The sequence below is a fragment of the Leuciscus leuciscus genome (assembly GCF_965113295.1).
Source record: "Leuciscus leuciscus genome assembly, chromosome: 22".
Lineage (NCBI taxonomy): Eukaryota > Metazoa > Chordata > Actinopteri > Cypriniformes > Leuciscidae > Leuciscus > Leuciscus leuciscus.
The window spans coordinates 22065168-22081433 of NC_138746.1; the positions used below are offsets into that span (position 1 = coordinate 22065168).

General features: G+C 37.5%; 1 protein-coding gene across 1 annotated transcript in view; it reads right to left on the minus strand.

The window, feature by feature from the left end:
* Positions 1-16266, minus strand: part of eys (eyes shut homolog) — a 241572-nt gene that overhangs the window by 3886 nt on the left and 221420 nt on the right. Inside the window, exons 39-44 of the mRNA XM_082154578.1 lie at positions 10956-11128; positions 7117-7299; positions 4854-5020; positions 3930-4074; positions 1073-1247; positions 804-976 (exon numbers count right to left, since the gene is read on the minus strand). Coding sequence (XP_082010704.1) covers positions 804-976; positions 1073-1247; positions 3930-4074; positions 4854-5020; positions 7117-7299; positions 10956-11128 — 1016 coding nt within the window. The remainder of the gene's footprint in view (positions 1-803; positions 977-1072; positions 1248-3929; positions 4075-4853; positions 5021-7116; positions 7300-10955; positions 11129-16266) is intronic.

Below are 16266 nucleotides of genomic sequence, written 5' to 3' on the forward strand. Positions count from 1 at the left end.
GTACTAATCTCCAGGGTAACACTTTATTTCGATAGTCCATTTTAGACATTCTACTGACTGTAAGTAACTTTGCAACTACATGTCAACTAACTGTCATTAGAGGATTAGTAGACTGTTTGCTTAATATTTGCTAACACTTTATTTTGATGCTCCCCCAACAGACATTCTACTGACTATAAGTTACTTGGCAACTACAAGTCAACTTATTCTACTAACCCGAACCCTAACACCTAACCATAACTTACCAGTCTACTAACAGTCTACTACAGTCTACTAATATTCTAATGAGAGTTTACATTTACATTTTACATTTATTCATTTAGCTGACGCTTTTATTCAAAGCGACTTACAATTGCTATATATGTCAGAGGTCGCACGCCTCTGGAGCAACTAGGGGTTAAGTGTCTTGCTCAGGGACACATTGGTGTCTCACAGTGGATTCGAACCCAGGTCTCTCACACCAAAGGCATGTGTCTTATCCATTGCGCCACCCCCACCACCCCTACCACCCCTACCACCCCTACCACCACCACCACCCCTACCACCCCTACCACCCCTTGGAGTTAGTTGACATGTAGTTGCAAAGTTACTTATAGTTAGTATAATGTCTAAAGTGGACTATCGAAATAAACTAGAATCATCTCCAGTCTTAAGAAAGCAAGTCAGACTGTAAAATTTGCTAAAAATTTGCTAATTTTAAAGCTATTATTTTATTATTGTTATCTTTTTTACACAATGTTTCTCTGCACCCTTCCGCAGACCCTCTAGCGGTTCCGTGGAGGTCGGATTGGATGTGGTCTAACCTTGCTGGCAGAAGAGTCCAGCAGAGCCTAGAGGGCATTGGCATGTGTATCCATCAGGAAGGGGCACACAGGTGGAGCCACGAGCGCAGGAGGGCGGCGGGATGTGTTCAGCATCACAGAATGACACTTTCTCAGAGCAAAGAGCACCTTTCCATCCAAACACACACTGACAGCTGGAGGGGAAGGCCAAAGAGAAAAGATTAATAATGTTTGTCAGTCATTGACTCACACAAGTTGGGCTCAAACAGGTGCTTGTTCTGAAATCTTACTACACAGAGGATCCAGAGTCCACACAGGTGCCCCCGTTCCGGCAGATGACCAGGTTGCATGGATCAACACCGCACTGCCCCACATTACGTCCCGACTCCGGCCTGCCTTCTGTCCCTCCTGTAGGCTGAAACTTCCCATCTCTTCTCGTCCGAAACAGCAAATCGAAAATGCAACCTTTAAAATAAAATATATATGTATATACAGAGAGAGAGCGAGAGAGAGAGAGAAATCATCAGTATGTCCCCTCCAAGCTCCTAAAAGGAGAAAAAACCCCACCATAAAACCCTAAAAATATGTCTATGATTTATGGGATATATTCTTAGTCTTCTGAAGCCATATGATACAAAATATACAGTGCCATTCAAAAGTTTAGGGTCAGTAAGATTTTTTTTCTTCTCCAAAAGTAGTGAGTTACAAAAAATGTCTTTCAAATAAATGCTGCTCTACTGAACTTTTGAAAGAACCCTGAAAAATAAAATGTGTCATGACATCCACAAAATTAAATAAGCACCACAAATGTTTTCAACACTGATAATCCGAAATGTTTCTTGAGCAGCAAATCCGCATATTAGATTGATTTCTGAAGGATCATGTGACACTGAAGACTGGAGTAATAATGCAAAAAAAATCAGCTTTGCCATCACAGGAATAAATTACATTTTAAAATATATTAAAATTGTAATAGTATTTCGCAATAATACTATTTTTATTGTATTTTTGATCAAATAAATGCAGCTGTCTTGGTTAGTATAAGATACTTAAAAATAAAAAAATAAATAAAAATCATACTGACCCCAAACTTTTGCATGGTAGTGTACATCTTATACTAAGCAAAGTATTGCTTTTAGCAGCTCTGGAAGGATCCAATGCACTTCCCAGCATGCCTCAGCATTTTCTTAAAAGACTAGTATAAATGTAATAAATGTAAACAAATGTTTTCCAACAACTGCAAGAAAAAAACAAAACATGGTGTTGACAGCGTTTGTAATTATTTTTGGAAGCACCATCACTTTTGCACACATTTTCTTTTTCTCTCCCCTTCACCATGAAGGGGAGAGAAAAAGAAAATGTGTGCAGAAGTCCATGAGTTTAAGCTTTGATGCTGGAATGAAAAAAAAAAAAAAAAATCTGTTGCTCTTTTTCCAAGTAAAAAGCAAAAAATAAATGAAATTAAATATATTAAATGCGCTGAATGAATATAAAGGGACTTCTTGCGCACTGCCTTGAGCTCCATGAGATCAGTTCATATATTCATAACTGGGTATTAAATTCAGAAGATAATGTAATACTCAGTCAATAACCATTTAAAATCATAATCAAGCAGTTTCAGCAATTTCATTTGAGGTTGAAGAGGCCCCAAGATAGCCGTAGTCAAACTGTGTTTTACTTGCCCAGTATAAGTGAATTACTGTAAACTGAGGGATGAGTTGAAATTATGTTATGTGGTAATAGAGAAAAACTTGTATTGAATCCTTAGCATTTCTTAAACATCGACTAAATGACGATACATGCAGTGGATAGGACGCATCTTAGCCCATTTGTCATCAGTTCGTTAGTTTTCATGATGTTGTGCTTAAAGGTACACAAATCTAGCGGTTAAAAATAAAACTTCATGCATTTTGCAGAAGAACATTGTTTTGGTTGTGCTTCAGCTCTGTGTGAGTGTGACTGTGCGGATGAATATGGTTATCATACTGCAGTGCTCATAAAACATTGACTACAAGGCTTAAGAGAAATAAGCAGTTTAGATGGAAAGGATCTCAAGCTGACTAACAGAAGACTCTACTGCAGCTCTATCCATTAATAGACACGGTATTCCAGCACAGAGCTGCAACAACGCATAATGAAATGACCCTTCACAATAGATAATGCTTTACAATGAACTCTGTTAGAGAGCTACATGTGGCAATTTATGTGTTTAATAAAATATCTTACTGACCTGCTGAGTAATGAAAACACCATCTTTGCGTCGCTTTTACAACAATACAAATCCCTCAGTTCTCACCATCTCCGAAAAGCAGTTTTGTATGTTGATTCTTGTTTTATGACGAGCTGTCGCGTTCTCTTTTTCCCAGCAGACTCTCCTGTGTTCGGTGTTTGTTTAAAATGCTGATTCCCTGGAGGTTGGAGATTTAGCTGCTCCATGTCAAACTTTATCACTCATTGTGACAGCAAACCTGCCACTAGTAGCCGAAGCAACTTTCCTCGATCTACGGATTTGACGAGACGCGCACGGCCGAGTGATGCATGTACGCAATTACCCATGAAAACCATCCCGACAGGTCTAAAATATAAACACTTATAATAGGCTTGTATCAGGGTAAGACAAAAAAAACACGTTTTGGATGAAGGATGGATTTGACTTTAAATTTTAAACAACAACAACAAAAAAGTTACATAGTGTACATTTGCACATCATTGCAAAAAATTTGGGTCAGGTAAAAACATTTCTTAAATGACAGAATTTATGTGAGGACGGTTTTATGAACGATTTCCAAAGAAATTTGTTCTGCCGGTTTCATGAATGAGGCCCATTGAGTGTAAGCATCCGGAGCCTGAACCAAAGACAAAAGATCCATTCCATCCTACTGTCTTCAGTGTGAATCACAACTGTGAGGAAATGCTGTTTAATAATGTTTGCAGACATTAAAGATAAAAATATAGTACCAGTGAAAAGTTTGGATAGATATGACTGAATCTGAAACCCTAACAACCTTTTTATCTAAATGCATATCCTTAAATTTTGGAATTTTTATTTCAAAACTGAAGTTTTAAATGGTTTTAAAGTTTTTTGAAGGCCATTTCAAGACATCAAACAAGTCAATATTAATAATAAAACAGGAAAAAACACATCACCTTGAAAGCTGTTCTGGAAACGAGAGCCCGCAGGCAATAGCTCAGGTGTGTATTCTTCATATCCACCCACATAAAGCTGACTGAAGGTGTTCAGGCCCACCAGCGGTCCAGTGGATGTACCTGTCCTCCTCTTCTGCCCATCGACCTATTCAGAAAACACACCAATGTGACGTCAGCATGACATCAAAAAGAGTCAAAAGTGGCTCAGAATCACTGAATTTCCATTCTACATCATTTCTTTTCTTCTTTTATTGTCATCATTCATAGAGATACGACAAATATCAAGGTGTTTTTACTGGCTTTGTCTTGCATTTCAAATCTATAGCAATATGATTGGTTTATGGTACAGTACTATCTTGAAAGTATCTAAATACCATGAAACCACCGTTCAAAAGTTTGTGGTTTGAAAGAAGTCTCTTATGCTCACCAAGTCTGCATTTATTTGATCAAAAATTAAAATATCTATTTTCTATTTTAATATATTTTAAAAGGTAAATTATTCCTGTGATGGCAAAGCTGAAGTTTACTCCAGTCTTCAGTGTCACATGATCCTTCAGAAATCATTCTAATATGATAATCATTCTCAAGAAACATTTCTTCTGATCATTAATGTTGAACCAGTTGTTCTATTTTTTTTTTTTAAATGGAAAAAAGCTTCTATTCATCAAAGAATCCTAAAACCTATGATAGGTTTTAGGATTCTTTGATGAATAGAAGCTTTTATTATAGAAATCTTTTATAACATTATAAATGTCTTTTCTCTCACGTTTGATCAATTTAAAGCATCCTCACAGAATATACGTTAAATTAATTTCTTACAAAAAAAATTACTGACCCCGAACTTTTGAACGGTAGTGTATATAAAAGTAAAGAGCCCAGAAACTATCATTTCAAAGTTTGTTATATTCCTACAAAATAAAACACCTTCAGCCATCCATTTTTCAGATATCTTCCAAAGTTCACTGTGTGAATTTTGATCCTCGGATTCAGGCGCTCGCTGATAATTGTTGCCAAACCCGAGCCAAGATTATACTTATGAACAATCCTGCCGTTCCGCACCCCCAATGCGAAGAAGTCGTCTCCACTGATGCCTTCACAGAAACAATAACACACACAGAATCCAATTAGCACATGCACTGGAGTCCAAAAGTCAGACACCATATTGGAAATCTGGCATTTAGACACGGAAACAAACAGGTCTTAGGATTTTGGAACACAAAGAAAAGTGATGAGGAAATGAATCACTCATTTTGATGTGGTCACTCAATCATATTGCAAAAAGTAAAAAATTAGAAAGGTATGTCAAATTGAAGCATTTTCATTAGTGGTTCAGGTCAAGCTGACCATCTCTAAAATGTAATTTCTTTTTCTTTTTGAGCTGATGGATCTAACGCTCCAATTTATCTGGCCAATTATCAGGTGAATATTTGCCTTCTCATCCTCTCGGATTCCTTTTTTGTTCCCCACTGTGCTGCACGGCTCCCTTGACAATTGCTTCATTATTCACAGTGCTGTCCTCTTCTCTTTTTCCCTCGATGAATCATCCTAAACTATAATCCCGAGAGACACTCGCTGAACTGAGGAAGATTCATACCCCCCTTACTCTTTTATTCAGCTGCCTGTCTTTTGATTAAACATGTTCGTAGCAGTGACGTGTCAGTTAGCAGCCACTGAAACTGACCTTAAAATAAATTGCCGATGGTGGCGGAGAAGGCATGAGGAAACTTAACCGAGATGCTGTCTCTTCTTAATGGCACTTTCAACAGGACATTGATTTTTTTTTTATGGATATACATTTCGGTTACACTTTATTCTACTACCTATAAGTAACTTTGCAACTACATGTCAACTAACTCTCATTAGAGTATCAGACTATTACGTTAGGGTTAGTAGAATAAGTTGATTTTACTTTCAAAGTTACTTATAGTCAGTACTAGTAGAATGTGTGTTGGGAAGCATCTAAATAAAGTATTAGCAGATATTAAGCAGACAGTCTACTAATATTCTAAAGAGAGTTAGTTGGCATGTAGTTGCAAAGTTACTTATAGTTAGAAGAATGTCTAAAGTGGACAGTCGCAAAAAAATATTACATACATTTCTACATTTAGAAAGAAAATCAGAGTGTCGCATCATTTTCTTAATTAGTACTTGTGTCGTTTTCAAGAAACAATATCCTTAAAACAATACACTTATGAGAAGCACAATTTAAAGCTACTTCATTTTTAAATACGATTTTTGCTTTAAACTAAAAAAATGATATCCATTATTCTCTGAACACTACTCTCAATAACCTCTATAATATTTACCGTCTCAAGTAATTTAAAATTGAAAAATGTTTAACCATTTTGGTCACACTTTAGATTAGGGTCCAATTCTCACTATTAACGATTAACTATGACTTTTGACTCAAACTCATTATTAGTTAGTAAAGTAGTTGTTATGTTTAGGCATTATGTAGGATTAAGAGCTGTAGAATATGGTCATGCAGAATAAGGCATTAATATGTGCTTTATAAGTGCCAATAAACTAATATGCTAATATCCTAGTAATATATATGCTAATAAGCAAATAGTTAATAGTGAGAATTGGACCCTAAACTAAAGTGTTTCCACTATTTTTTACTGGTAAACAATTCTTTTTTTATAATAACAATTCTTTTTCTATAATAATCATAATTACTAAATTACTATTAGGCAGTATTAATTATTATTACTAATTATAATGAATTATTTGTAATTTCCTCATGTCAAAGTCAAAGTCAATTTTTTTTTTTTTAACAAACTTTTTACCATCTTTATTATTTTTTTCATTCTGTGTTCAAGATTTCTTCTCTATTGTCTGAGATTCTTTAGAGACTTCATATAACAGATTTTTCCCTTATGCCAGACAATAAAAACCATCGCCCCGTTTTGTGCACAGATATATTGTCTCTGCTTTGCATGGGCTCTGGACTTACATTTACAGCACATTTTACAGGAGCTGCTCCATTAATATCTCCTAGTTGAGAGATACTGTTTCCAAACCTCACTTCCTCTAACATGACCTCAGCTGCTATGAATCCAGCTCTTATTTTTCATACACCAGTATATACAGCATGCTATTGTAAGCGCTGAGGGATGCACTGAAATCAAGGCGAATAAAGAGAGATGGAGTAACAAATATGAACAATATTCCAATTTTGACCCACCTCGTCCCTTTTGCCCAGAAAAGAGAATGAGGCTGTTTCTCAAAGCGGAGACATTATTGGCAAAGGTGAGCTTCAGGTGGAATTCATAAAAATGACCCATACTGGGAACAGAGGGATAAGCCATATAGGATGAATATCCAAATTCATCAAGACCACTGAACCTGGGCCGAGTGATGTTGACAGCTGTGAAGAAATAAAAAAGTAATCAATAATTATATAAACGCATATCTGCAATAATGTATAGCCTATAATACAACTTATAATACAATGGGCTATGATAGCCAAATTATTCATGGTTACTCAGCACAAGGGTTGCATGTTCAATTCCAGTTATAGTTAATATAATTATTCTTGAGAAATGTATTGCGACAACTTTAAATAAACAAGAATCTGTAAAATGTCATGTAATTTGACTGAGGTGAAGTTACCAGCAGCTGTCTGAGAAAGCGACACAAGATGGCGATATTGCACTATACATCAAGCTTGTCAAATCCTATATTATTATTTCCTTAGGGGGGAAAATGCTGCTTCTAACAATAATTATTATAATTTTGTGCCATTTTACTCTGCAAATGGGCAGTGGTCGTAAGTGGAGAGATTTTGCCAGAATTTGTGCAACGGCTGCTGCTTTGGACAATGCACTTCAGAGGCAGAAAATCTTCCGAAATATCAACATTTGATCCCCTGGTCCAGCAGCCATCGTTCAGAAACATTTCAGCTTGGGTACATTTAGTATCTACACTTTTTGTTTTGGTCCAGAAAAAAAAAGAAATAAAATGCTACCTTAAGAGTTTTCTCCACCCCTCATTTTGTCTTTATGAACTGTGCAGTCTGCAAAGCTTCTCCAGAGGATTTCTCTGGGAACAGCATTGAAGTTCTTCCCTGTGCTCTCCTCTTGAATTATTGATGCCTTTTGAAATTGCACATATATTACCTTGTCACGGTTTATTTGCACAGGGCCTAATGAAGGACTAGAATGCGTTTTTAGCGGGGACGGTTTGATGAGGCCAGCTGTATTTCTTCGCTCACAGTGTCGTGTAATGGCTCAGTGATACGCTGCTTATGCCGAGTTACGTTTTCTTGCTCAAAGTGAAATTCATTAGCAAGCCGGCCATTTATTAATCAGATGTATTGGGCACTTTTTGAGAGTGCCAGTTACCATCCTAAGATAAACTGCAGTCCTGTATAAGGATGTAATTTAAATCATTTCCAAAGTCAAATGGGGATTTCTGATTCTAGCCTTTAGAAGTAACCAGAACTGCAATAATTATAGGCACAAAAAACACTTGCTTTCCCTGATTTTCCCCCAATACTGAAGAGGAATACAACTTCACTTTTTTTATTTTTAAAATTTCTCTTAAAAATGTATCTGTTAATGTCCCATTTGACAGTATATGAGACATGACCTCAAATGACCATATAACTTATGTTTACATTTCTATGCAAAGGCTCTGCATAGCACAGCAAAGCTCTCTCTGCTGTATTATTCTGCTAAAGGTGACTAAAGGAACAAGAAAACAACCTCCAACTCACTAGCAGTTTTTCCTGGTGACATATCACCCATTTATTTTCATTCGTTCTAGTCAAAAACCGTTTGTGTGCAAGGATTTATCTCTAGTGAAATTCAATAGCCTTCTGACAGCTGTGTTGGCTGGACCCAAAGATATTTTGCTTTTCTTGATTACCTTCGCTTACCACACATAGATAGATAAAGACATAAGAATAAAAACATATGCACATAAGAATAAAAAAAACATGCACATGTGAGCAACTCCTAACAAAATCTGTTTGATCCCAAACACTTCCCACAAGATGATTCTTTAATCTTCTGGTGTAGAGCCTGGTGACGATGGAATGAAAAAACAGGAAGTCACATGATATGCGTGTTAAGGCGGTAAGGCGGTTTAAGACAGATGTGCCATTATGTTATGGGTCTATTTTAGGTGAGTGTGATGTGAACTGTGCGTCAAAGAACACAGCCTGTCCTCTAAACTCCACTGCCGCATCAAGCTGCATCAAGCTGCTTCCAGCAACACAAGCTCCCGTGATCAATCCAAAGATCAATCTATCTGTCTTCCTGTGGATATGCAATGCAACTTCTAAAAAATATGCACCTTTGAGAATAAAGTTTAAGATTGTACAGAAGTTGGTTAAACTAAAAAGTTGTTTAAAAAAATAAAAGTAATAATAAAATAAAGGAGGGCTAAATTACTCAAATAAATCATTAAATAAATGTTGAAATATTTAAATAAATTATTAAATGCATTATTAAACTGAAATAAAGGCACATTTATTCATTTGTTTGGTGATTTAATAATAGAATTATGTTTGTTTATTGACATTTTAGCAATTTGTTTGCACTCATTTTCAGCATTATTTTGGGATTGCTTTTTTATTTAAGCACAATCTCATGTTATTTCATTTTACTGTGATGGGCTGTCGATTGTTTTCCACAAATTGCTTCTTTCAGACAGTTCGTTTCAATTAACCGATTCACTCGTTCGTTTCCGTCATCAAACAATGACGTCACGTGTATGCAATTCTATTATTAAAGAACCCGATGATGTAAAACGCAGATGTTTTACATATCTAAATCCAAATAAACGAATGAAATAAACCTATTTATTTAATTTCGGCCATAATTCAAGTCAACTGCTTAGTTCACGCATGCTCAGCAGCGCATCGGTTCTTCGCGGGCATGTCCGATTCCGAACTGTTTCCTCAAATTCACTGTATTAACTTGACTCGAGAAAGAACCATCAGTGTATTGCTGTTAAATCACATTTGCTAGGCTGCCTGGCATCTTTTTTCTTTGAAATAAGAATAATTTGAAATAAGACCACGATCTTCTGAATAATGTATAAATTCTAAATGTAACACTAAATCAATACATAAAACAGACTCAAAAAACCCTTCCTGTAATTCCATTAGTCCAGGCTCATTTGAAGAAGTCCAGCACATCCAAAGTTGAGTGACTGCCCAGAGGCAGCGAGGCCTTGGCTACTAATCAATACTGATTGATGTTATCTGCTGTTATCGGCCTTTAAATTCAAATGTCAGTCCCGCTCGGTGTGACACTGGGAGATTAGAACACTCTATTTGGCATCAGGCTCTTTGCTGTCTGATGGAGCGACGTCTGGTAGCTCAGCCTCGCGTGCTGTGCCAAGCGGTCTTCAAACCACGCCACCCAATTAGATTACAGCGAAATAGCCGCAGTTCTTTCCCCTCTAAGCACAGTCGAGGAGATGAAGAGCTATCTGTGTAAGCAGATATCCGACTTTAGCTGACTTAACACTGCGAGGTAGAGCCGGGGAGAGAAGTACATTAGTTACACGGCGCTGTAGTATGACTTCACAGCTTTGTTATTTGAGACAATAAAACAAACCCACTTGCAGCCAGTACATTCTGTAACTACACTTTGATGAATTAAGTTTCAGAGTTGGGTAATTTACACACTTGGTGTGCTCATTATATTTGGATGCGTACTACCTGTAGACACCTCGAAAGGTCTGTGTATGTAGTGGAACCGGGTTCCAATCCAATGCAGACTGGCAATTATCCTCAAAATGTTCATTGTGAAAGCATCAGTTCAGTAACTGTTTGCAGCAAGCGCAGAGCACTTAGCTACTCTAATTGGAATGGTATTTCATCGGCTTGCATCAGTTAAACCAAACTGCTGGGAATACTTTCAATATACCACCTATGGGTCTAACCTCAAAGACGGAGGTGATAGAGGAAAACAAACCTCAGATTGACACAAATATCAAAAGAAACACCCTCTGGCCACGCTGGCTTCAACGTCTCAATTGATACCGGTGTAAATCAGCGTCGACACAAACCTTCATCGCAGAGGAGACCCTGCCTTCCGTAGGGGCAAAGACACGCCGCTTCGAGCTGCGTCTGGGGAACGCAGGTGGCGCCGCGTGCACACGGGTTTCGCTCGCAGGCGGTGAACTGGCACAGCTTACCGGAGTAGAGCGAAGGACACGCACAGAACCAGTTCTCCGCATCACTACACACAAGGAACCAAAATGAGGGGAAAAAAACAGAGATCATTAGTACACCAATGAAATGTACCCGTACTGCATCATTACCTTTGGTGGAGTTTGCGTATAAAGCATACATTGGGAAGGGGCATTGGGGGGGTTAAGAATGTCAAAAAAGCAGGGGAGAATACAAATGAGAATACAGAGCGGAATGGATGGAAGTCATACATCACCGGCCTGAACTCGAGACCATCCTTGTCAGGCAGACCAACATCAACTGATCTTGCAGTGCAAGCGCAAGTAAGAGTGCACTTTGTTAAAAATATTTTACAGACAGAAATGAACAGCAATTGATTTGGCATTTGATTAAAATGATGTTCACTCGTAATTGAAGATTAAGTCTGTGGTCTAGAATGGATTTTTTTAATTCCTATGGGTTCCTAAATAAAGGCAGGCATGGTTAGCATTAGAGACTTCATCAAAATCATTAAAACATCTTACAGACCCCAAACTTATGAACGGTAGTGTACATGAAAATAAACAAATGGCTTAATCATGTTTGTGGGCATCAACATTATTTAAAACCCCTTGTTTAAATAATGAACAAACACCTATTTTAAGATCACATGACCAATGGTGTCATGTTTAATTTTTTTCTATTTGCTGTATATATGTTAAACAAACTTGTTGTTTGTTGTCATGTTAATTGATTATCATCAGACTGCCAATAATAATAACAAAAATATTACTTTATATAGCACTTTCAGACAGAGCTCAAGGCAAAAACATCTAGACAAAGTACAGTCATGTGAAAAAGAAAGGACACCCTTTAGAATTTTTTGGTTTTACTTATCAGAACATTAAAAATCATCTGGTCATTAGCAGGTATTAAAATGAGGTAAATACAACCTCAGATGAACAACAACATATGACATATTACACTGTCATAATTTAACGAAAATAAGTGTGTGACAAACTAAGTACACTATGATTCAGTTGCTTGTAGAGCCACTTTTAGCAGCAATAAGTTGAAGGAATCGTTTTCTGCATGACAGTCTCAGTCTCACACATCGTTCTGGAGGAATTTTGGCCCGCTCTTCTTTACAACGTTGCTTCAGTTCACTGAGGTTTGTGGGCATCTGTTTATGCACAGCTCTCTGAAGGTCCCGCAGCAACATTTCAGTCGGGTTGAGGTCTGGACTTTGACTGGGTCAGTACAACACCTTGATTCTTTTCTTTTTCAGCCATTCTGCTGTAGATTTGCTGGTGTTCTTGAGATCATTGTCCTGTTGCATGATCCAATTTTGGCCAAGCTTTAGCGGTCGGACAGATGACCTCACATTTTAATACTTTGATATAAAGAGGTGTTCATTGTCGACTCAAAGACTGCAAGGTGTCCAGGTCCTGTGGCTGCAAAACAAACCCAAATCATCACCCCTCCACCACCGTGCCTGACAATTGAGGTGTTGCTAATATGCTGTGTTTGTTTTTTTCCAAATGTGGCGCTGTGCATTATGGCAAAACATCTCCACTTTGGTCTCGTCTGTCCAAAGGACATTGTTCCAGAAGTCTTGATGTTTGTTCAGATGCAACTTTGCAAAACCAAGCCATACTGCCACGTTCTTTTTAGAGAAAAGAAGCTTTCTCTTGAAAACCCTTCCAAACATGCCATACTTGTGACTGCTACTTCCTCTCTTAATTCCTATGGAAGCAGTAAGGGTGTATGTTGTTTGTCACCCATGGCTTTTTTTGTTAAACTGTTTAACAAATGATAAAGACACAATGTAATATGTCATGTGTTGTTGTTTATCTGAGGATGTATTTACTTAATTTTAAGACCTGCCAAGGACCAGATGATTTTTTATTATGTCCGGAATCTGATACATAAAACCATAAATTCAATAGGGTGTCCTTTCTTTTTCAAATGAGTTTACATCTAAACCCAAATACAGGATATATTCATAAAAACACATTATACAGACATAACATTACACTTGTTGGGATGTCCATTTTATAAATATCATGCAGTGAAAAGACTAAAATGAAAAGAAAAAAATCTAAAAGGTGTCCAAGACCACAGGGATGTAGCCTGACTACGTCAGACTTCGTACTTCCGCTCAATTTCAGTTCGCTTCTGTACTCAGTCTGAGATAGCGACCTATAATCTCCCAGTTTTCTTCCGGCCAATCAACGAACAGAGGGCGGGCTGAGAGCCGTGACGTAGACGCTGATTGTAACGTGGATGCGTAGATTTACTTCACATAATCTGCAAAAGTCGTTCACAGCCATGTTCACTCCAGTATTTCGCTCGATGGTTTTGTTTTCGCATCATACAAGTGTTTACAATGGAAGTTCGATGCGGCTGAGCCGGCGCTAACACACGTCATAACCAAACGTTATGTGATTGGCTTACGGGTAACCAATGATTTTAAACTTCAGACAAGCGCCCCCCCCCCCCCCCCGTGAGAAAGAAAACGTTTTTCAATTATGCCCTTCCAGACTCTGTCTACGAAGCAAAGCGAAGTAGCAGAGTTTGGTATTACCAGGCTAACGGGGATGAAGAAGAGTACATAAACAAAAACGTATTGAGTGAATCACAGATTCATTTAAATAAGCGAATAACTGGGCCTGAAGGCCATCTACAAAAGCAGACTCACATTCTGCTGATGTTGATTTATCCTCACTGTAAGCGAATTATTAGAAATGCCCCAGCTAAAGGATGACTGCCGAGGTGCAATTCCGCAAACGGAACTTTTTTAATTCCAGGCTTTATCCTCAAGCGAGAGGTAGAGGGTGGGCCAGCATGATAAGCAATATTCAGACAAGAACTTCATAAGCTGCCGGAAGATGTAGACCGTTTTCAAAGGTATAATATCAGATACAGGAAGCATTGGAGGAGTTTCAAATCTATAAATTAATAATGTGTTTTGAGCTGCAGCACAGCTGAAATGAAATATTTACATTCTGTCACTGGGATTTAGAACCAGTGCAAGTGACTGATACATAGACACACACAACAATATTCTAAAAACGTGGGCATGAAAAGATTTGAAGGAATATCATTGCAGGGAGAAATCGAATTTCAGATAAAAATGGCACGCTTATAACTATACAAAAATAATTGCATTTACGCAGATAACACTGGATAGGACATGTAACCTTCCCACTCATAAATCTGAGTCACTAATCAAGTGACCTGGTTTGTATACAAGCGCTCTTTGCACCATTCCCAGGGAAAGACAGAGAATGGTTTGTCACTGCCTTTCAGGACAGCAGGGGGTAATGCCGCGGCAGACTGCGAGATTATTGCCCCGCATTATGTAGAACATGCAAACACATCTGTTTCTGTGACTGATTGCCCTTCACCAGCCATGCAAACTCAGACTGACGCAGGGAACAGTCAGGAGGAACACTCAGGTGTCGGCTGCATATGGTGAGCCCCGTACGTAGCCAACTGTGTATGATCACAGGAGATGTGTTTACCACTCTTCAAAGAGAGTCTTGACATTGCAATGACATATTCTGTATTTTGATCATGACACTTTATCTTTAAAAAAAAAAAAAAGAGAGAAAAAAATAAAGATTTCAGGCTTTTAGTCTATTAACTTTGAGACCATCAACTGTGAATAAAATAAATATTCAGCACATATACACATTTACACATAAAATGTATATTTTTTGGCTTTTAGTCCATGTGTGCTTTGAGACCATCAACTGTATATGCTAGTGCACTCTCTAAACAGTCACATGATTCACTATTTAATTAACAGCCTTTCATGTCTGGAAAAACGTACATATACAGTCCCTTGCGAAAGTATTAAAACCCTTTCATTTATTTTCACATCTTGCTATGTTGCTGCCTTATGTTAAACTACTTTAAATTACTTTTTTCACATCAATCTACACTCATACACCGCAATGACAAAAAAACAAAAAAAAAAACAGATCTGTGATAACTTTGCAAATGTATTAAGAAAAAACTGAAATAAGTACATTGCATAAGTATTGAAACCCTTAACGAAGTATTTAGTTAAAGCAGCCTCAAGCCTTTTTAGGTATGACTTGCCCCGATTTGCAGTCAACAATAGTTGTGGAAAGTGTTGCGCCAGCCTGCAGATTTTGGACTATGATACCATCCAGTCGGAGGATCATGGAGCTCAACCAGTGTGACCATCAGCTTGTTGGTCACCACTCTAACCAAGGCCCTTCTCCACTGAGTGCTCAGTTAGGCAAGCTCTAGGAAGTGTCCTGGTTGTTACAATCTTCTTCTATTAAGGATAATGGAGGCTACATGCTTACGTGAACCTTCAATTCAGCAGAATGTTTTTGTAGTCTTCCCCAGATCTGTGTCTTGACACAATCCTGTCTCTGAGCTCTACAGGCAGGTCTTTTGACCTCATGGTTTGTGCTCTGATATACATTTTTAGCTGTTAGACCTTTTTTTGAGAGGTGCGTGTCTTTCCAAATCATACCCATTCAACTGAATTTGTCACACTCAAAGTGTAGTAACATCTACAAGAGAAATTGAAATGCTCCTGAGCTAAATTTCAAGTGTCCCAGAAAAGGGTATGAATACTTAACCAATGTAATAATTTCAGTTTTTTTATTTTTAATAAATTTGCAGTCATCACAAATCTGTTTTTTGTTTTGTCATTGTGGTGTATGGAGTGGATATTAATGTAAAAAATGAATTTAAAGTAGTTTAACATAAGGCAGCAACATAATATGAGAAAAAAATGAAGGGTTTTGAATACTTTCGCAAGTCACTGTATATACAGTATATCTCTATACATACAGAGTACACTACACACACACACAAATATATATACAAGTCGTTCAAATGCCTGGGGTGAAAGAAGTCTCTTAGCTCACCAGGCCTTTAATTGAACAGTAAATCAGTAATATTGTATAATATTTTTTAACAAGTAATTTATTCCGTAATGGCAAAGCTATTTATAACCTTTACGTCTTCAGCGTCACATGACCCTTCAGAAATCATTCTAATATGCCGATTTGGTGCTCATGAAACATTGTTAACGTATTATTGAACCTTATTATCAATGTTGAAATCAGTTGTGCTTACAGTTTTTTCCAATTGCTAACACACAATTTTGCAAACTAGGCTGGTTTTATCAAAATACTTAACACAATTTACAAAACCACA